At 52.3% G+C, this 22,002-nt stretch overlaps 2 protein-coding genes across 5 annotated transcripts in view; one reads left to right on the top strand and one right to left on the bottom strand.

Moving 5' to 3' along the window:
- The first annotated feature begins 8,666 nt into the window (after positions 1 to 8,666).
- On the top strand, positions 8,667 to 13,342 carry LOC106737966 (bone marrow proteoglycan). The gene is made up of 4 exons (XM_059722440.1): positions 8,667 to 8,743; positions 10,687 to 10,871; positions 12,370 to 12,481; positions 13,057 to 13,342. The coding sequence occupies exons 2-4, from the start codon at positions 10,791 to 10,793 to the stop codon at positions 13,113 to 13,115; spliced, it is 252 nt and encodes an 83-aa protein (XP_059578423.1). The 5' UTR covers positions 8,667 to 8,743; positions 10,687 to 10,790; the 3' UTR covers positions 13,116 to 13,342.
- Positions 13,343 to 14,801: 1,459 nt separating this feature from the next.
- Positions 14,802 to 22,002, bottom strand: part of SLC43A3 (solute carrier family 43 member 3) — a 40,175-nt gene continuing 32,974 nt past the window's right edge. For all 4 annotated transcript variants that reach the window (XM_059722439.1, XM_014597151.3, XM_019485796.2 and 1 more), the window contains exons 7-13: positions 19,818 to 19,957; positions 19,388 to 19,524; positions 18,024 to 18,185; positions 17,413 to 17,532; positions 17,042 to 17,228; positions 16,663 to 16,786; positions 14,802 to 15,371 (exon numbers count right to left, since the gene is read on the bottom strand). In XM_059722439.1, coding sequence (XP_059578422.1) covers positions 15,216 to 15,371; positions 16,663 to 16,786; positions 17,042 to 17,228; positions 17,413 to 17,532; positions 18,024 to 18,185; positions 19,388 to 19,524; positions 19,818 to 19,957 — 1,026 coding nt within the window. In that variant the 3' untranslated portion in view covers positions 14,802 to 15,215. The remainder of the gene's footprint in view (positions 15,372 to 16,662; positions 16,787 to 17,041; positions 17,229 to 17,412; positions 17,533 to 18,023; positions 18,186 to 19,387; positions 19,525 to 19,817; positions 19,958 to 22,002) is intronic.

The following is a 22,002-nucleotide window of genomic DNA, read 5'->3' as shown; positions in this document are numbered from 1 at the left end:
TGGCTCCATCCTGCTCCCTGCCCCAGCCCCAGACCCCATGCACTGCCCCAGCTGGGCAATACCCCAGCTTCTGCCCCATTCCCTCCCTCATCATAAGGGCCTCAATCTGCCCCCTCTTCCTCACCATGCCCCTCCCCCCAGTAGACTTACCTGCAGGGAGCTGCTCTCCATGCTGCCCAGCTGTATTCCAGACCACATGCTTGTGTAAGGGCATGCACATGCATGTGGCATCCCCTGCATCCTGCTCCCAGCAGCCCCAAGCAACCCCTTCCAGGCTGGAATGCTGTCAGCCTGCAAGGGGAAACCCGCCATTTCCTGATCCCTGCATAACACTGTGAATCTGGGACAAATGCTGTCCCAGTCACGCAGCCCAGGACCAAGACTTGATGTTCCCATTCCAGAACTGTCCCATTCAATTAGGGGCAAGTGGTCACCCTAGGTAGCCGCTCATATTCCTTGCTACATCTGACCTCTGGCCAACCGATGGTTGGAGCCCAATCAAAGTAATCTGGGAGCTGATGTCTTCTCTCTCTGATGTCTTCTGTCTCTGTTCCCTGATATTGCTACTCTGCAAGTGTCTATGATTTATTCTCAACCACTGAACCTCAGTGCTAACTATTTCATAGGATCTTGGCCCAACAAAAGCTTGAACAGCAGCCTGTTGTCATTGGTTTTTGTGGCTGCTGGATGGCTAAACCCACACTGTCTCCCCTACATGGAAAGGCTTCATGTTTCTAGCTCCTCTATTGTAATATGTTGCCTGTCTCTCTTAAACTTTTCTGAGCATCCTCTGTATGTTGTCTGCTTTCTCTCCGTCAAATTGCAGTAGACTGCCTCTTACAGGAACTAGTTTCCTAGTTCTTTGCCCCTCCTGAGAGGGGGGCATTTTAAGTCAAGTAAGGATTGTATCTAGCCTTTTTTGCCCTTTCCATGGGTCTTTTGGCTGCCTTGACAGTTGATTCTGCCTTTCCATTGCTCTGGGGGTATACAGGGGAAGAAGTTTTGTGCTTGAATTTCCATTTTGTGCTAAAATCTTTTGAATTTCTCTACTGTATATTGTGGCCGATTTTCTGCATATAAGGTACTAGGTATGCCATACATGGTAAAGTGTGCCTTTACGTTCCTGATTACTGTTCTTGTTTGAGTGTCCTCTAAGTAGTCCACTTCCCAAAAACTGGAGTACTAATCTACTGTGACCATATCACTTCTATCATTGAACAAACAGGTCTGTCCCAATCTTTTCCTGAGGTCATATTGGGATCTCATGCAGCTGCAGCATCTCCTTCTGTTGCCTGTCTCCATGCTCTTTACTTACCTCACACTGCTCCATTTTTGTTCTTATCTGGGAATTCATGCCTGGCCAGAAGACATGCTACTGAGCTAACTACAAGCATGCCTCTGTTCCCAGGTGTGAAGCATGTATTCCTTTCATGATTTCATTCCTGTCTCAGATTGGCAGGGATTACTGCTCTGATACCTTTAAACAAGATTCTATTTTGTGTGCATAGTTTATCTCTAACCTGCCAGTAGGGAATGGCTTTCTGGGGCATTTGTTCCTTGGGGTCTGGCCAGTTCTGGAATATAATTCATATCACAGTCTCTAGCCATTCACTCAGTTGTCTCTCATATTGTCTAGAGATTCCCACTGGAGATAAGGAGGTCTTGTAGTGCATTGATAGATTTGACATCCTGTTCTACAAACCCATATGTAGTATATTTCGGAAGGTAGGCCCTGCTTACATCATAGCGCTGAAGTCTTAATAGCATGTGTTATAGTTGCTTTTGTGCACTCAGGGGTGACTTCTTCACAATGCTTCATAATGCTTTCCAGTGGCTTGTGATAAGACTGCACAGTCACCTTTTGCCCAAAGGTGAACTGGTGAAGTCTCTCCATTTCAAAGAGCACAGATTTCCTTTTTCTATTTCTGCATATCCTTTTTCTGTATCTGTCAGGGCTTGGCTGGCAAAATCTATGGGTTGCTGGTTCTTCACTAATGTTTCCAGGCCTCCTTCTGAGGCATCACATTGTAGTTGTAGTTGCTTTGCTGGACTGTAATACATCAAGACTGCTTGGTGCCTCACTTATGAGTTTCTTTATCCTTTCCAATGCCTGTCCTGGGCTTCTGCCCAGTCCCAGAAAAGGTAACGGAAAAGGTTTACCTTCATTTTCTCATCCTTGTCTGCCATGGTCAGCTGGGTGTACAAGGTCAGCTCTTCCTTCCACTGCTTCCATGCTGCTGCCAGGCTCTTTGACTGTAAATCCAAATGCATAAGAGGTCTGAGTCCCTCCATGCTGCTTGCTCTCTTTGCTGTGTAGGTGACACTTTAAATCACATGCTCTTCACTGTAGTTCTCAGCTGCTGCCACCATGTTTCATGCACAGAGTTCTGTATAATAGTAAAAGGACTCCATTTGGACTGCAAAAATTTGGATTTTTATTTGAAGTGCCGTGTGTTCCATGCTGTTGCTTGCAGCCTCTGCCTGCTCCACATTGCTCCAAATACCTACAGCCTGGGAGATGGTACACTGGGCTGGGAATTAGTAGCCCTGGGTTCAGTTCCTGGATGCTACTGTTATGATGGATTACCTTGAGCATGTCACCTTACCTCTATGTGCTTTTTCCCCCATTTGTACAATAGGCCTAACATTACTGTTTCCTTTGAGATAAAAGGATGAAAAGCACTGTGTGAGAGCCAAGCTGTTTTAAGCACATGGCATACCATTATCAGTCACTTACCCATCTTTAAACCTACAGGCTAATTGTGACTGAAAATCCTTATGGGGAGCCAACCCCTGTGCTTTGGTAACAGCCCAGTGCTGGCATGAGGCATGCTTCATTTCCCATAGAGTACATGGCCCGCTTTCCTTAGACCTCCCAAACAGGAGCTGGAGCAGAGGATGAGATCTAATCTCCTGTGTCCCAGTATCTGCTCTGCCTAATTCCTCTCTCATCGGCTCCACATAACAGGTGAACATGACTAAGTCCCTACAGATCACACCTCAGTGGTTACTATTAGCTACAGAGGGCAGAGCTGAAGGTACACGTTTGCTCTGAGCTCTTTATTTCCTGGCTGGTAGAGCAGTGCGTTCTGCCTGACATTCCAGGTCACAAGACACCTGCAGGCAGAGCTCTGCATTAACTGAATCTGGGCATTGCATTAACTGAATCTTTTTTGGCCTTTGTACAGCACAGCAGAGTCATCAGCCGTGACTGTCTTAAAAACCATTCTGTGGCAAGCAAGAGAGCAGCAAGGTGAAGGGAAATTGCTTCTCCTAGCTAGATCCTTCTGCTCCGACCTCACCCAGGAACTGACCCAATGGATGGGACAGAGCTCACTGCAAGGGCAAGATAAATCCACTCTCACTATCAACAGCTGATGTGGACTACAAGGGGCAGAGGCCGTATACCTTCTGCCATGGATGCACTGACATAGAAGGCAAAGGCAGCCCAAGGGAAAGCTTTCAGGCTTTGGCTGTTTTGCCTAGTTTTGTAACTTGTACATGCTTTGAGAATAAACATCCTGGTGGGTATACAAGCATCTGTGCAAAATGCATATGCCATATGTTGCCTGCCACCTGGTCCTGAAGGAGTTAAGCTATAAAGCAGGGTTGTCAAACTCACCTGGTGCCCCAACTTAGATCCACCCCAAGGTATGAGGGCTGTCACAGTGGCCACCATGGCCGTGGATGCACAGGGTCTGGTGGCAGCAGGGGCAGTGCAGGGTCCAGTGTGGGTGGCAGGAGCACAAGGTCCAGCAGCAGGGAGCCAGGCTCACTGCCAACAGCCAAAGGGCCCAACTTCCAGTGCCTTCCCATAATCCAGTGGGCTGGATTAGGAGGTTCCATTGGCTGAATTTGGCATGGGCTATATGTTCCCCTGCTATAAAGCAAAGTGCTCATGGATAAAGGAGGAGCATGCCTGAATGGCTGGGGAGATGCTTGGGGGGTCCCAGAAGTGCTATCAGGTAAGATGCAGGGTTCTACATCCCTAGGGAGGGGGCAAGTTGAAGTTTGTGCCAGGAAGTATGCTATAGAGCAGCGTTTCTCAACTCATGTGTTGCGACCCAAAAGTGGGTCACAAGAATGTATGAAAGGGTTATGAACAAACTTTAAAAATGGATCAACAAGCTTTAATAATGGATTCTCCTTTAGGGAGAATAATGTGGGGAACCGCAGCTTTTCTCTTGCAGGCTGTCAGAGTTCCAGCCTGCAAGGGGCTGCTTGGGACCCTCCCATGCCCCACACACACACTCACACTGTGCCACACACCCATCTCCTGCCCCACACACTGGGGGGCTAGGACAGTGGGTTGGGAGTGAGGGACACTGGGTCAGGACTGCCCATCAAAGCTTACAAATGGGCCCTGGTACAAAAAAGATTGAGAACCACTGCTATAGAGGCCTTGCCACATATGAGAGCTAAGGCCTGAGTCCAGTTGCAGTACATGGGTGACAAGCTCCAAGAGGAAGATGTAGTTAGCCATGTTAGTCTGAAGTCTTTATATATATAAAATGAGAGTGAGAGAGAGCACAAGCTGTCATGATCTGCAGCTCACATTATCAAGTGTTGATGAAGACAGACTCAGTCAGTCCTGTTTCACCAGATCTTTCTGAAAACTGACTGAACATCACCCCCTGCTGTGGATGTCTGACCTTTATTTCCCTTCTTAAAATGACTTTTTCAGCTCCTTAAGCCCTTGCTGCAACTTCTCTCTGTTAGCAATTTCTGAATTGGCCAATACTTTCTTTGTCTCCCTGGGTAGAGAGAAACCTTCTGGTTCACAGTAGTCAGGTTGTTGGTCACTACATTGACTAAGCTGGCCTGCCAGACTAGGAATTTTGTAGATGTAGGCCATCTCTTAGTTCCTGAACACAGTGCATGCAAAGAGCAAGCAGCTGTCTCACTCAGAAATCCCCACCTCTGGCATTTCAGTGAGCTTTGTGCTCAAGAAGCTCTGTCTCTCTGCTCTCTCTCTCAAGGTCATGTTCATAGCAGCTTCTCCAGGGTCTTCTACATTTAAACCAGATGTGATGCAAAACCAGTATCCTAGCCACATCTGTATTCATAGGAACCCGTTCTTCATATCCCTACATTATTGCTGCTCCATCCTCCTCTATGGCCCATTGTTTTGGGCAGTAGCCTCTTCTCTAACCAAGTTTCTACCTAAACTAAAAGTCTTAATTGTCCCTTCTGTTGGGCATAATCTGAAGGCATATTTGGTTGCGCCCTTCTGATTTCAATCAGGCATGTGATTCAAAGACTCATCAGATGTCAGTCATCATTAGCTACTTCTGGTTTATTTCACCCTGAAAGACATAGCAGTTCCACTCAATGGAACCAGAAAGATTTGCAATCATTTATCAACACTGCAAGTTCATCTGCTGGGATGTTTACTGTACAAACGCTAGAGGGAAAGAAGACAGTGGCTGAGGATAAGCCACCCCTTGGTAAATACTTGAGGGAAAGGACAAAGCCCAGACATCAATTCTGAAGATTTCTACATTTACAACGCTGGTTTGGACCCCCAGAGTTAAAGCCAGCCAAGGAAATCATAAGAATAAAGGGACTCCAATCAGGTTTAAAAGGGGCCCTATCTCAAGAGAAGAGAGAGATGTTTGGAGAAACGAGATACAATCCAACAGGGATAGGTTAGAGACGTCTGAAGAAATTAGGCCTTGATTACCATCAGGGGATGACAAAACACTCTGTAAGACTGATGTGTCATTTTTCTGCCAGGTGTTGCCAGTGGCAAAAGTGGCTGGGTTCAGTTACTTAAGGATACTTACTGTCTACAAATTTAAACAGCACTCACTGGATCCCACGCTCAAAAGCCAGAGTAACTGAATTATCCCCCAGGGTATCCTGGAAAGGCAATATTTCCCCACGTAAAAGCATTTACAATCTTTCAAGTCCAAATATTTGAAACAAAGGGAACTTTATTAGTGGGAGGAGGAGGAGGAAAGGAACACCACAATAAGTTTCTGGAGAATGCCAATGAATAAATTGCCTTGTTCTCAGGGAGCATTTATAGATGTGCTCCAGGAGGGCCAGGGGGCGTTAATTAGTGAGTTGTGCTAATTTAAAGCGCCAGAGCATCATATATATCAGTGTCCCCACACTGAAAAAATAGCAGTGGAGCATTTTGAACTCTTGCTCAACTGGCCTTAGTTCAAAGCACCTCACCGCCATTTTTCAGCACAGGGATGCTGATACATGTGATGCTGGAGGCTGCTGGATCGCATTTATTTCTGCACTCCAGCAGACCCAATTAATCGAGTCTGCTCCACCACTCTGGATTTACAATGTGTTGGAGCATCCTCCCTGTATGTGTGTAAGTGCCCAGGGTGTCTTGAGAATAGCTCTAACCTTTTCCTTTCCTGAGAGTTTGGGGTGGCTAATACCTTTCAGCAATAGCCAGGTCCTTTCTCTGCTACCTCTGTTCACAGTCTGCTGCCTGAGGTTGACAGAAGCCAAAAGGTGTGCAAGTCCATCACTCACACCATAGGACAGGCTGCTTGCTTTAGCTGGGCCAGAAGCTTTTCTCAGAGCTCATCAGCCCAGTTGCTGCTTTCTTCTCTTCCTGAGAAAGCCCCTCAAGCCTGCATCTTCACTTTGTCTGCTGCCTCATGTCTATGTTTTTCAAAGGGAAAGAGTTGTATTCAGAAAGTTTGCTGTTGTCTATACCAATGTTTCTCAACCCATGGGTCACGACCCAAAAGTGGGTCACAAGAATTTAAGAAAAGGTTGTGGACAAACTTTAAAAATGGATCAACAAACTTTTCAAATGGTTTCTCCTTTAAAGGAGAAAAACGTGGGAAAGTGTGGCTTTTCCCTTGCAGGCTAGCACAGATCCAGCCTGCAAGGGGCTGCATGGGGCCCCCCTGCCTCACACGCACCCATCTCCTGCCCCACACACTGGTGGGGCTGGGGCCTGGCGGTGTGGGGCATCAGGTCAGGAGTGAGGGGCACTTGGTCAGGACTGGCCATCAACGTTTACAAATGGGTCCTGGTACAAAAAAGGTTGAGAACCACTGGTCTATACCGCCAGGGGTGAGGAGGAGGCAGAGGGCACTCCTCGGTGGAATAAGATGATGCCATCAGCTGTTTGTTTCCCCTTCACTCTCCATCTTGGCCAAGGCTCCCTCAACAGACATTGTCAAACTGTAGTTACTCAAGCCATCTCATTACTTGACAGGGACCACGGCACTTCATTACAACCAAACACAAAACCATAACTGTTTTAACCAAAATGCCCTAAACCAGGGGACTCGCTAACTAAATGCAGCCCACCAAGTGGTTGAATCCAGCTGGAACATCAGCACCAATTCTGCCGGAAGGGGGAAGCGTCACAGTAGCTCACCCCTTGGCCCCCAAACAGGTTCCCCACAGTGTCCCCCACTGCCGCTCCAGCACTCCCTGCTCTCTCTTGTGCATCACCTGGCTGCAGCGGTCACTCCTCTCACTGCTGAGAGAGCAGCAGCAACCGGGTCACAAGCAGCAGCCCCGCTTCAGACCCAGCTGCCTTATTTCAGCTCTCTGTTCCTTAAAGCTTGCCAACCCTTTCCCTAAGCAGTTACATAACAGAAATACAAATGAGGCCCAGTCCCCTCTATCAGTTTCTCTTGCTTGTCAACATCTGGGGGAGCATCCTGTCCCCTAAGAGGTCTTGGACTCTTCCATGGCTCTGGGCTGGACTTCTCCCTGCTCAGTAAGAGGCATCAGCAGTGACCTGCTTTCTAAGGCTTCAAGCTTTATCTGGCTGTGTAAACTGCTGGGTTTACACTCCTTTCTCTCTGATATGCCTTGGGCATACTGGGAAACCAGGCTACTGACTTCAGGAGTCTGTCTGGTCACTGTGCACAGCACTGGTCACAGGCTTCTAAAAGGAAGAACAGCAGACAGGTGCTGCACTCAGACCTGCCGGGTTAGCATTGTAGACCTCTTAGGGGAGACACTGCTCCCCCAGGGAACCCTAGTCTGCAGTCCGGTCTGAGAGTAGGAGAGTTATGAATTTCTGCCCTTTGATAGGGGCACAAGAGGTCTGACAGCAAAGGGGTAAGTGAGAGACCAGAGATGGGATAGGCCTGCAGTATTATCCCCATCAGCACAGCCCCTAGGAGCTGGCTCACTTGGTTCCTTTGAAAGCAGACACAACTCCTCTTCCTAAAGTACACCACTGACAGCTCTGCTGATGCTTCCTGGTTCTGCTCTCTTCCCCTCCTTCTTCCCACCCCATGCACTGTAGTGCTAGCGTCCTGAGACAGCTCTACTAATGCCCCTCAGGCCTGACTTGTAGTCCCCTGCTCCCCAGGCTTATTTCCCTGCAAGCACCCCCGTTAATGCTCCTTAATCCCAACCTACAGTCCCTGCTACCCCAGCCCTGTGCTCTGCCAGTGCCCCTCAATTGCAGCTCATAGCCTCCTCTTGCTACTATCTTCCAAACTAAAAGCCTGGCCCTGCCTTAAAAGGAGGCACCAAACAGATGAGAGCTTTGACAGGATGCTTTCAAGTTCTGCTTTACGGACATCAGGTTCAGGGACTCTCCACATGCAAGGGCGGAAAGACAGTTGATTGCTGCACAGGCTGGGGATAGATGTTGAAAGCCCTGGGGTAGCATATGAGTGCCGGGGGCTGGTAATAGCTCTTTCTCCACTGCTGACTTCTTACTCCAGTTCAGTGCAAGATGCTGCGCAGTCTGGAAAGGTCTGTCAGAGGATCCTGGCTCCCCACATTTGGAAGAGAGGTGAGAGCTGGGGATACTTCAGGGTCACCAAAAATCGGGGATGAGAGGGAAGACTTGCCCCAGAGCAGTGCTGGAGCCTTGGCTATCAGAACAGCAAGTGGTGGGTGCATTGTTGAGGGGAACACCCCTAATGCAGCTCTCTGGCTCAGGGAGAGACTCCTGCCTGGCCCCAGAGACCACTCAGCTCCTACCCTGGCACCTGCAGATCCTAGGCCAGGCCATAGGGCTGCAGAGACTGTTTCGAACCTCCCCCCCCAAACACCCTGTGGGAGGGAGTTGCACAGGCCAAAGCTATGTGCCGGGCTGTCCCACCCCCCTCTGTACCCATGCAGTGGGTGCCCTGGGCCACCTTGTCCCTGTGTGAGTGCATAGTGGCCCTGGTGCCCCCAGCCCAGCTATAGCCCTGGGTTTCTAACCACCTCTCCCTTTTCTCCTCTGAGCAAGGAGCCCCTGGGAAAGGCCCCCAGCTGAGGGTGTGATTTGGAGGGTCAGGAACTGGCAAGCAGAGCAATTATGGGCTCTAATTCTTGCAGGGATCTGTGCCTAATAATAGCAAAGAAAGGAAGGTCTGCCTTGATAGGATGGTTGGGAAACTCAGGCTAGAGGAGCTGAGGGGAGAGTCAGGGTTTGCTGGGGGAGCTCCGGTCTTGGCTGTGTGGGAATTTTGGGGTCTGCAGATAAGGAGCTGGTTTGGGCTGCGGGAGGGGTCTCCAGGCTATGGGGGTGCCAGAGCTATGCTCCCAAGAATTCTCTCCCCTAGGTCTGACTGAGATGAAGCTGCCTGTGGTCCTGGTGCGTGCCCTGCTGGGCACTGCCTCAGCCCATAGGCTCTGTAAGTCTGTCCCTCCCCAGGCCTCACCCCAGGCCCCCCCTCTAGAGAAAGAATCTCCCCACACTTTCCCTGGCTGTGTCCAAAACATACCAACCCCAGCAGGGAGCCCATATGCAGCCACTCCATGGATCTCAGTAGCATAACTGGGAGTGGGCAAAAGGGGCATCTGCCCCAGGCACCAAATTAGGAGGGGTGGCAGAATTGAACCCTCCTCTCCCCCTGCAGACTCTGCACCTCAGCAGCATTGCCCTGTTGGGAACCCCAAAACAGTGTCCAGCTGCTGATGCTTTAAGGGCAACAGAGCTGGGGTAGGGTTAGGGTTTAAAGCTCCCAACTGAGTAAGGCAGATGCACCTCCCGCCCCAGCTCTCAGAAGCATGTGCCCCCTCCTGCACTCTCCCACTGGGTTTGTCTTGGGCACCAGTTCAGCTTGTTGGACCCGGTGGACATGGAAACGGGTGCCATGCCAGAATGGGGATCATTGGGCTCCACTCCCTCAAGCCAGTGCTCCCCTCTGATCTCAGTCCAGTTCCATCCTGCGGAGTGGGGATAACCCACATAGCCAGCAGTCTCCAGTTTGCCCAGGGGAACGGCCAGTACAGGACCAGCATCCCATCCAGCTCCCAGTGGCCCCTGGCCTGCGCTGGACCCCAGACACTGCCTCAGTCTGATACCTGAAGCAGCTCCAGGAACTAGGGCTGTCCCCTTGCTGCACAGAGGTATATGGTTCTACTGGGAAGGACCTAGAACTGCTTGCTTTAAGTCTCAGTGCAAAGCCCCAGCTCCTGGAGTCCTGGGATTGGCGACAATCTCAGCAATGGGAAACCTTCTCCCCACAAATCCCCATGGGCAGTAAAAGATGGAGGAGTTTAGACCATGTCCTGAATCCCCAGCTGAGGTGCTGTGAACCCTGTAGAAGGTGCAGCATCTCCAGCTGGATAGGGTGAGGGGCCATTGAGGAGCAGAAGGACAGGCACGCAGACATGGAGGGAAGGTGACTGTCTCCTGCCCACTGCTGCTGTGCCTCCACCCGTGCAGAGCAGTCTTTCCTCCCTTGGGCCTGGGCTGTCTCCTAGTGCTGAAATGGCCCATCATTGTTTCTCCCTACCCAGTAAAAACCCTAGAGCCAGTGGTGCTGGAAGGCTCTGCTCTGGAGGAGGAAACAGAGCTGGAGCTTGGGGACCCAGAACTACAGTGCCCCTTGGAGCAGAAGAACATGATGACGGTGACAGATGAGTCTGGCAAGAAGTTTTACTATAAAATAGTGCCCAAGCCTCAGACCTTTGAAAGGGCCCAGGTAAGCACTGGCAGGAGAGTGGGGGGGCTGATGCTCCACCCCCATCCTCCAACACACAGATTCCCAGGTGGGGCATACATGAGGCCTGCTTGCTGGTACATGATGCCAGGCCTTCAGAGGAGCCTCCCCTGACCTCTGGCTGTTTGGTGCCCTACCCAGAGCTAGGTGATATGCATGGAGGTGGGAAGGAACATGAGGCACATGCTTGTGGCAGTGGCCAGCAAGCATGGCCTGGACATGGCTGGTAAGTGTGATGTCCTGGGCAGGTGTCGGGACCATGGCTGGTACCCATTGTGGTGAATGGCAGGCATGGTGTGGTGTGGCTTGGATGATACACATTGCAGGAGCCAGTGGGTACAACCATAGGTAGTTAGACCCTATGGCAGTGGATAGAAAGTATATTGTGGCTGATGGACTTGGAGAAGGATGCAGGATGCTGTGTGGATGGTTCTTATGGCAGTGGCTAGCACTGATGGCCATTGCCTGGCTAGTGGCAGCAGCCTGTGGATGCAGTTAGGCAGAGGGCTGTTGGGTACAATGTGACTTGTACTTGTGACAGTGCCTGGTGGATGTACCGTGACAGAGGGCTGTGGTGGTGACCCATGGGGGTAATGTGGCCAGACCCTGTGGCACTAGCTGGTGTATGTATTGGGACCGGTGGCTGGGGGATATAATGTGGCAGTGCCTGACAGGGCATTTCATGGTAGGCTGCTGTGGCAGTCACTCTTGAGTTTGGTGTGACCACTCCTTGATAGTGGGTATAGGCACAGGTCAGGGTGTAGTGGGTGCTGCCATCCCATGTGCCTAGGTTGCAGCTAGGATGTTGTTTCCTTACAGGAGGGCATTACATTCCCCCAACCCGTCTGACCCTCCTTTGCTGACTCCTGGTTAGAGACCTAGCTCCATGCTAGCTGGGGATCCGGGCCCCTTCCCCATCTCAGCTACGTGCCTATTCACCCCAGGCCCTCTCCCACCTGCTGGCAATTTTTGACACTGCTCTCTCCCCACGGACAGGGTGCAAGAGCTTGTACAATGGCCAGCTGGCCTCCATCCACAGCGCTGCCCTCAATAAACAGCTGTACAACCTCAGCAGAACCCATACCTTGAGGAAGGTGTGGATTGGTGGCATCACTTCTTCCTCAGTAAGGCAGACCCTGTCCCCATCACTCAGCCCAGACCTCCTGCCAAAGCATCCTCCCCAGGGCAGAGCAAGGCTGAGAAATAAGGGGAAGGGTGGGGTGGGTGGTGACTCAGCCCCTACCCCCATCCCCCTGGTCCTTTGGACCCTCCATGGCCAGGAACTGAGCATCTTCTTGTGTGCCCTAACTCAGGAAGCCTGCCAGGATGGTGCCTACTCCAGTACCACAGCAGGTCACTGGTCCCAGCAGATGCTAGATGCATTTAGAGCCTTCCCCCTCCACCCCCCTTTCTCCATATTCCCAGCAGCCCCTTGCAGACCAAGCATCACTGATCCTACCCTCACCCCCTTGCTCCACAGGGCGGGAAAATGACCTCCCACTGGGTAGATGGCACCACCTGGAATTTCTCCAACTGGGACTTTGGAAACCCCACTAAGCTTTGGAAAACATGTTCCGCCTTGAGCCCCATAGGTGAGGAGCCCCTAAGAGGCTGGGAGTCTGTGGGAGTGTGGGAGGCAGCGGGCTTGTAGAAATGTGAGACCCACGGCCCCTTTGCAACCCCACAGTTGTATCAGTGCCCCCCAGGCACGCCTAGGGTGGAGACATTTGCTACTCCCTGTCCTGCACCCCGTGCTTGTGAGGGCATAGTGGGAGATGTGCTGGTTGTGTCTGGTTTGGTGACAGGTAAAATGCATTGGAACCATTTAGGTTGGTCTAATAAAAGATATCAAATTCACCCAAGGAACCTTGTCTGCCTATATCCTTAGACCAACACAGCTACAACCTAAACCCTTGGAACCCTACTGGTCCCCAAGGAGAGGGGGCAGGTACTTGGTGAGCCCCACACCAAAACCCTCCCATCGTGCCGTGGGATAGAATGGAGCACACACAGCAGTGGGGCCTGGAGGACATGGTGGGAGCAGTGGGGTCTAAGGCAGGGGCATTTGGGCTCTGTGGGGTCTGGGGCAGGGACTTCAGGGCTACAGGGGTCTGGAGTGCCAGGCACTGACCAGGTGGATACTGATCCCTCTCCCTATTTCTGCCAGATGGTCAATGGACTGGTCTCACCTGCTACCACCTTCAGCCCTTCATCTGCAAGTACTGAGGTGGCTACTTCCAGCCATGGGGCCCACATCCACTCCACTGCCTCCACCCTCCCAAGCTCTGCTGGATGTCCCTGCTCCTAGTGCCTCCCCCCGCCCCCGGCAGTAGGTCCTGGCCCTGCCCCATCTCCTGGGTAAGGACAACGCCTCCATCCCCCTCACTCTCTCCCTTTCCCTGCCCACATAGTAATTGCCTGATGTTCCTGCAATAAAATGATGTGTCACTGGACACCTCCAGCCTCACATTGCTCCTTCTTGTCTGGAGCTGGGCACAGCAACCCCAAGGGTTCCCCATGAGTCACAGGGCCTGGGTAAGGCAGCGTAGGGGTAGTGGCCAGGCTGGGGTGGGGGATCTGGGTCCCTATAGGCTCTGGACCCACATCCCAGCACCAGTTCCAGCTGTTTCTCCACAGGCATGTGCTGATAGCACCCCGATGAGCAGGGGGTCCTGGAGCTGCAGCTTTTCCCCAGCCAGGGGTGTAGGGACAGCATAGAACACACAAGGAAGGGTGGGAGTGGGGTTACCGGACAGATGTGTAGCAGGGGCATGGGGTGGGACATGACAGATTAGGTGTTCTGAATATCAGAGCATAGGGTGTGTGAGGCTGCTCAGGCACAAGGAGTGTATGAGTGTGGACTGCAGTTGTGTGGGTCTGTAAGGGTATGTAGCTGGGCAGATTATGCCATGGGGGCTGTGGGCTGTAAGAAGTGTTGGGGGATGTATAGATTTGGGAAGATAAGAGTGTAGGTTTGGGCTGCAGGAATGGGTGTCCAGGATGGCACTGTAAAGGTGTGAGGGAGTGCAGTTATGTGGAGATGAATGGGGTGCAGGATATGTATGTGTGGGATAAGGCTCTAGGTTTGTGGGAGGATGAAAGGAAGGGGATAGGTGAGTCTGAGGGTGAAAAAGGTGTGTGAGGGGGCAGACAGAGGTGATCATCTCCCTGGGGACTCCTGGATCCTGGCATCCTCTCATGAGAGATCCAAAAGGCACTCAGAGGAAATGCATTAATGAATCAGAGCCCAGGAGTTGTTACTCTGCCCTGAAGCCTCTGGTTTCTAGGTTTCTCATTCAAATCCTGCCTGGCCAGGTAGACTTGAACTGTTACCACATGGGGGCTCTGTGGGAGCTGCTGTACGTGTGTACCTCGGCCGTGGTGGGAAGTTGGCTAGGGTGGGCTGCTCAGACACTTCTTATACCAGGCTAGAGAATCTTGTTCAAGGTCAAACTGATCTCCAGATCTGGGGTCAGGAGGGGTGTCCCCCCACCTCCCTTGGTCACATTGGTATGGATTGAGGGGGGCTTGCGTTCCTCTATTGCTGGGAGCACAGTTTTCCTCCTAGAACTCTCTGGGCATCTACTAACATAATGTATTCCCTGCCAGGGCATGGGAAGTACTCCCACCTTCTCCTCTCTTCACTCACGGTGTACTGTGTACTGTTTTCCCTTTGGTTGCTCTGTGGCTCTGGCAGGCAAGAGGGGCTGGAATGGATGAATAGTTGTCCGACAACGTAAGAGACTGAAGCATCCTGGAAATTGGGGATCAGTGTAGGAGTTATGGGGTCAAAGTCCATGTCCTGTAATTGGCAGCATATCAGACAAGAAGGTCCTTAGCAGCCTTAAATGAAACCCAGGAACCTTGGAAAAGCCCAGATGTGAGGCCAACAGGCAACAGGGCTAGGGCATATTGGGATCTCTCCATTAGTATTTATTGGGTTTCAAGTAGGAAGGAGCAAGCTAGCACTTTTACCTCCATAATTATTATGAACACACCCAACTATAGAACTGTAGTCAAGCAGAACAATACATGTAAATACAGTTAGTGCATCTTCCTAATTGTCCTGTGTGAGAACAGGGAAGAGGGAGATAAAGGACTCAGACCAACAGGGCTATAAAAATAACTATAAAATTAAGTATCTGTAAAAATAAATATCTCTCTAATACTCCTCTTTTAAATGAGTCTGAGAATGGCTTGAGATGGTAGTAAACATTCTGAGTTGGGCAAACATAGATGAAGAGGTACTAGGGGCTGGAGCACCCTGAAATTCCCTTTTCTCCTTCCCTTTTCCATGAAAAACAGTCCCCAGACAGCCCTGTGGTTTCAGATGGGAGACTCAACATCAGCCTTCTTCGGTGATGAGGACAAGGAACTGTTCCCTTCCGTGGCTCGTTCCTTCTCCCTACGTTGGCATTCCCAAAACACCATCAAGGGGTTGACGAAGCCCAGAAGGATGATGACGGTGAGGCCAATGTTCACCTGGGGATAGGACAATGAAACTGTGAACCTCATATGCACCAAGGTGTTAAACAAAATGTCCCTTGCCCCTTAGGGGCACTCCCTGTCCCTCAGTTCAGGGTGTAAATAATGTTCTTCCACAGCCTGAAGAGCCCTGTGTGGGGCACCTGCTAACTCACCTCAACAGGGTTGAAATGTTGTAGCTGTGGTGGTTCAGGAAATATGCAAGAAGCAAGGCTTTTTGATGATATCTTTTATTGGACCAACTGTATAGCTGGGAGAGATGTTAGATAAGCTTTAAGGCATAAAGTGTGCTTCCTCAGGTCTGGAGAGCTCTCCCAGCTATATAGTTGGCTTAATAAAAGACATCATCAAAAAAATCCTTGCTTCCTGCATCATTTCAGTGGTTCAATAAAGTAAAACCCCCAGCCTGGCCCTGAGGGGGACACTCCCTATCTCTCACTGTAAGAGACAAGTAGTTAATAAAGCTCACATGACCCAGACCCAGAATAGGGCCCCCTCTGTCCCTGATGCTAAGGTATAGCTAAAGGTCCCCCCAAGCCTCTCCCACCTCCAGCACTGTATGGGGCATTCCTACCTCTCACATCACAGTCCTGTGTGCAGCACTGCCCCCATCTCACTTTAGGAGTTGGTACAAATTCTCCATAAAGCCCCTGTCTAGGCCATTCCCTGGCTGTCACTCAGGAAGTCCAAACAATCCCTTTCCTTAACAATACTATACATTCATCTCTCACTCAGTGGTGTCAAAAAGCTCCACAGACCCCCAGACCCCTCTACGTCTCTCACTCTGGCCTATATGACACACTCTGTTCCTCCCTCCAGGATGTCTACCAGAGCCTCCTGCCATGAAGTCCCCACATGGACAAACTTCTGCAGAACTGTGGATAAGACTCTCCCTGACCCTCACTCTCATGGGTCAATAAACATCCCCAGGCCTTCTCTGTGGCACCCCATGCTCACTGGAGAGGATATGGAAAGCTCTCTCCTCAAGGACTACTTGTCTTCCACTCTAGAGTATCAAAAAAGTTCCTCTAGATCCATCTATGCATAATTCCTGTCTGCTTCTCTGGAGTGTCAATAAAGTTCTCCCCAAAAGACACCCGCTTCGGGGTGTCAATAAAGTTTCCCCCTCAAGAACATGCATAGCGCACTCCATTTGACCCTCAGATGTTGCAAACATGCCCCCTCGAACCAACATGGGTATCCCATGTCTCTTCCGCCAGGGTATCAATAAAGCACTCTACCGCCTGCCCAACCCTGGATGATGCTCCCTGCCAAACTGAACACTCACATAGAAAGGGTTTCCATTGAGGGGTCCCTTGACGAGTGCAAAGCAGGGATACTGAAGGAGCGATACCAAAGCTGACAGACCCATCACAAGCCCATAGAGCTTCCCAAAGTGCTCCAGGGGGAAGCTGCAGAGAGAATACATACAGGAAGTGGGGTACAACTTGGGGGGGGGGCAGGGAGGGTGCTGGGGACACTAGTGTAAGAGGGGCCAGAGGTGAACCCTCCTCCTGCCCCGACCACCACCAGGCATCTCTCAGCCCTGCTCCCCTCCCGTCCACCATTGCCTCTGCCCCCACTGCTTCTGCCCTGCCCCTTCCCAATCCTGGACCGTCTCCTTCGCCCACCCTCTGGAGCCCTGTGAACCCCATCAGATGACTCACGCAATGGCCAGAAATGCAGCGTTGCCTCCATAGAGGAAGGAACGACTCAGCACCTGCAGGATAAAGGTGGCGTACTGCACAGGCAGCACAGGCACAGTGGCACACACTGAGAACCCCACGCTCTGCACCACCGTCACTGCCAGCGACAGCACGCAGGAGCGCAGGTCAGTCAGGGAGTCTGAGGCACCTGGGACAGAAGGGAGACACAGAACTCAGCCCAGGATCAGCATAGCAGAGTCTACAGCATGGCACAGCCATAGGGAAGTCCACAGCACCAGGGGCCAGCCAGGCATTGCTGTGGAGAAGGTCACAGTATCAGGCCAGCTTGGCTCTGAGAAAGAGGATGCATCAGATTACATGGGAACTGTTACCGTGGGTGCTGCCATCCTTGCCCCTCCTGCGCTTGTGCCGATCCAAGATGAGGCCATTCCAGGGGGCACACAGAACCCCACAGAGCTGAGTGAAGGCAAAGGCGTTGGTGTAGGTGCTCACTGGGAAAAGAGGGTACAGCGGTGTGAAAGGACAGGACTGTCCAAGGGGCCTCATACCCACCCCCATCTCTGACCCCCCAGGGCTGGAGGGTTGAGCCAGATGAAACCTAGAGCAGATGATTCTTATGTTCTGCACCCCTGCCTGCCAGCAACCCACCCCCTACTTCAGTTTCCCTTCTACACACTAAGTTAACAATAAGCAAACCACCTTCATCCAGGCCTCTGAGGCTTTGAGGGTAAAGCTCCACAGCTATAGATATGCCCACCACTTCCCCATTGACACTCACCCCCCTCCCTCCATCCATCCCTGTCCCCTTCCTCCACCTTGATTCCCTCCTCTCACCTTCCACCCCCTCCTGCAAGGTCTGCCCCATTCCCTCCTCCTTCATACTCCCACCCCAGGCCACGTATACAGGGAAACCCTCGTCCCAATCCCTCCTCCCATTCTCTTGGATCACCTCTTCCGCTTCTCCCTCTATCCCATCCCATACCCAGTGCAGTGTTTTTCTCAGCCAGGTGCTCCAGCATGGGGTTGAGGGTGCCAATGAAGAAATAGTGCCGCAGCTGTATCACTGACAGCCACACCAGGTGCCAGAAAAAGAGCTTGGAGATGACACAGGACTGGAAGGACCGGACAGGAGGCTCCTTGTGGCCTGCAATGGCACCCAGGTCAGCTGGTGGGGGACTGAGTGCACAATGGCATTAGCCCCTTGGTCATGCTGGGAGGGGGGATGTAGGGGAAATCCAAGGGGCCATAATTCCCAGTTCTCATGATATCTAAACACACAGAGGTGCTATAGGGAGGGGTGACCAGAGGCCACAAAGGGCGAGGAAGGCCAGACAGAGCAAGGGAAATCAGCTCCTGCCTTCTTCATGTCCAGGAAATAATGAGACCCAAGGCCAAGTGCCAAGCCCACTGGCTTGCCCATCAGTGCTGGTGCCCAAGCCTCCCCACTCTGGGACTCTCCTGGGGCACAAGCCCTAGGCACAATCCACACGGGCCCCTCCCCCAGCAGCTCCCCTACATGGTCCACACTCTAGGGAACATGCTACTCTAGGCACAGCTCTGTGCTACCTGTGCATCCCCCAGTGCCTAAGGGGCAACATGTCCACAGGGAAAAGCAGAGCAGCCCTGGGGTGGCTGGCATATCCACCAGGCTGCAACACTCCCCCACAGAGGAAGCCTGACAGGAGGGATCCAGTCACACCCTACCCCTGGCCATGTCCCTCTATCCCCAACACATCTCCCTTTGACCACGCCCCTTCCCTGACAAAACAACCATGTGGCCATCCTACCTCCCTCCCTTTGGCTAGGCCCAGCCTCTTGACACAGCCCCACTGAGACACTTCTCCTTTGGCCATGCCTCCTCCTCTGGCCACACCCCTGCCTATACAGCAGTCATCAACCGTGCTTTCCCCGACACCTACTCCCCTTCACCAGCCATGCCCCCCACAAAACCCTCCATCTGGCCCCACGCCTGTCCCCAGTGTCCATGGGGATAGTTCTGACCTGCTTTTCTGGCCCTAGGTCAGGGAAGTCATTCCCTCTGTGTGTGGCAGGTCTCTGCTGGGGATGCCTGGTACCACCCAAACCCAGGGCAATGGCTCATTCAGGCTTGTGGAGGAGTCTCTTCAGTGGGTCCTCAGCCCACCCAGACTGGGAAGGGTATACCAGGATGCCCTGATGGGGCTCCTCTACTTCCTCTCATAGGGGCAGGCAGGGCTCCAGGGACTACCGGTGCATTGTCCTGTCCCTTGGATGGGCAGAGGGTCCCCCCCAAACCAACAAGGCAGAAGCAAGGGCCTTGGAAAGGGCCTGGGGATATGGAGCAGAGGAAGCAGGCCAAGCCCCTACCTTTGCTCAGGAAGTCGTTGGGGCTGCGGTCAGCCTCTGCAAGAACAGGCTCCGACTGCAGGTCATTGCTTCCGCCTCTGTGGGCTGGCTGCCTCTCCTCATAGGTGCGGTAGGACTGAGATTTCCTACAGGTCATACTGTGGACAGGCAGCCAGTCAGGCCCCACCCCAGGCTGGGGGACAAGACCATGCAGTTCCCACCCGGCCCCCACAGCAGGCAGGGGGTGGGGGAACCACTCTTCAGGCAGGGTCCCAGGCACCAGCCCAAGCTGAACCAACCTGCCTGCACCAGGTGTAGATGACCCCATGAGGTCCCTCCCAGCCCTGCTTCTATATGATTCTAAGCTTCTAAGGAGGTCTGAGGTTCGGGTTCAAGGGGAGAGGAAGGAGGAGCAGGAAGATTCCCACAGGAGCAGTGGAGGGGGCCTTACCCATAACTGTATCCTGGAGGCAGTGGGTAGGGGATGTGCTGCTTAGGCATCAGAAAGAAGGTGCGGATCAGGTGCCAGGCACTGCAAGCAGTGATGAAGAGGAACATGTCCCTCAAGATCAGGCCTTTCTCATACAACAGCTGTGGGCAAAAGCACGGGAAGTATAAGGGGCAAGCTAGACTTTGTGGAACATGTTAGGAGTGGAAGAGACATGTACAGAACCTGCCTGGAATCAGGGCCCCTATTGTACCAGGCACTGCACAGACCTTGCGATCAAGGCTCTGTTATACTGGGCGTTGCACAGGCCCCAGCAGAAATTAGGGCGCTAAGTACTGCACAGAAACACTGAGGAATGGGTAGCTTCTGTGTCCTGAGGAGGTCCAGACAGGTAAGGGAAAACTGAGATATGGATAAGGGAGATGACTCATCCAAGGCCACACAGTGAGTCAGTGCCAAAGCCAGGCACAGCACTCACAAGACTCCCTCTGCCATGTCTTGCTTTGCCTGTAAAACCACACTTCCTCCTACTCCTGACCACAGGAGCATGCTACCCTGATGCAGCTGGGCTCCTCTGGGCATGACAGCACAGGGCTGAGACCTCACAGCTGGTCCACCATGCTCCCTGCCAGGCAGTGCTCAAACCCCTTGATGTGAGAGGACTGATGGGCAAAGGCTGTGGGTGTGACAACTGGGGAACCTGCACAGCACCAAGCACAGCAAGGTCCTGAGCTTAGAGCCTCAAGGCAATATAGGTCCTTGGCAACAATGATGATTTGCATGCTTAGCACACTCCCTTGAGAAACTGGGCAGGGGGTCATCTCTCTACATCCCTGGGACAGATGGGGACAAAGCCAGGGGCGGCAGCACATTCACTAATGGATGTCAGGGCCCTGCAATTCAAAGGGTTTCCAGCAACAGCAGCAGGCAGTGCTGTACTGAAAGGAACAGGAGGAGGTGCTGTCTCCCCAGAAGGCAGGGCTGGCACCAATGCCCCAGCCTGGCAATAGGGGGTGCTAGTCTGCAGGGGCAAGGTGGGGGTGAGTGGGAAGCATTCTTGCCCTGGTGTCTGGGCTGACTTCAATACCCTAGTGTGGCACTAGGAGGCTCTGCACTGCAAGTGATGCCCCCCCATTTGAGCTCAATTGAAAAACTGGGGTCCTGGCAAGTGGAGTTTATGGGTTCAATAGGGACCTTCCAGTATGGCCCAACATAAAGCTTGGCAGCCCCAAAGCAAAGCAACTGACATCCTACAACCCAAGCCTGCTCCCCAGCCCATGGTGGGGACCTTTACTGGTACCAATAGCTGGCCATGTTCTGTGCTGCTGCACTCTATACCTTTTTCTCAGAGATGGCTATATTTAAGCACTGAGTTCAGCCTGACTGAACCTTCTCATGGGCAGGTATTACCAATCCCACGAGTCCAAACATCACCCCCTCCCCAAAGCTAGAGGGTTGAGCATGAGATGGTGAGTCAGGACATCCAGCCTGGGTTCTATTCCTGGCTGGGGGGCAAGGGGCATTGGGATGGGTGGGTAGAGCCCTGTGCCCTGCCCTTTGCCACCTTAACTCCACCTTTTGGGAAAGGCCAACTTGGGAGCCAGAACACAGTGCCCCAGCAGTGCAGGCACAGTATGGGCTGCCATGTGGCTTCATGCTGAAAGTGAGCCCAGGAACTAACACTCTTATCCCTCAGGGACCAGACCTCCCCAGTTGGGACCAGGCAGCACTAATGCCCTTGCCCACCCTTGCCTTCCAGGACACTCCTCATTTGCTGAGCTCTCTGACAAAGCCAGCTAGTCTGACAGATGCCAAGCTCTGAGCACGTGGGGAAATCCTGGACCCGGAGAGGAGGGGAAGAGGGATCCCCTGATTTTGCAAGTCAGGAGAGGGACACAAGCCTTAGGACTGCGCAGGTCTCTTTGCTGCTGTGGGTTCTGTTTGGTGGCCTACCCGGCTGGCCAGGAAGGCACTACTCCATTAGGCTATATTTGCTGCAGGCTTATTAACGTCTGTCCCAATCAATACCAGGCACTCATGAATGAGCATTCAGCTGCCAAGTGCAATGAGACGCTCCCTGCCCTTCTGCTGAGCTGCAAACCAAACTCTCAGCAGGTCTAACTCCTGCCAAGCTGACACCAAAATCTAGACATTCTTGCACTAACTGGGGGGCCCTACAGATATGCAG

Source organism: Alligator mississippiensis, chromosome 2, assembly GCF_030867095.1.
Source record: "Alligator mississippiensis isolate rAllMis1 chromosome 2, rAllMis1, whole genome shotgun sequence".
NCBI classification, from domain to species: Eukaryota; Metazoa; Chordata; order Crocodylia; family Alligatoridae; genus Alligator; species Alligator mississippiensis.
Note: the sequence above shows the minus strand (reverse complement) of the source record. Positions and strands in the feature narration are given on the sequence as shown.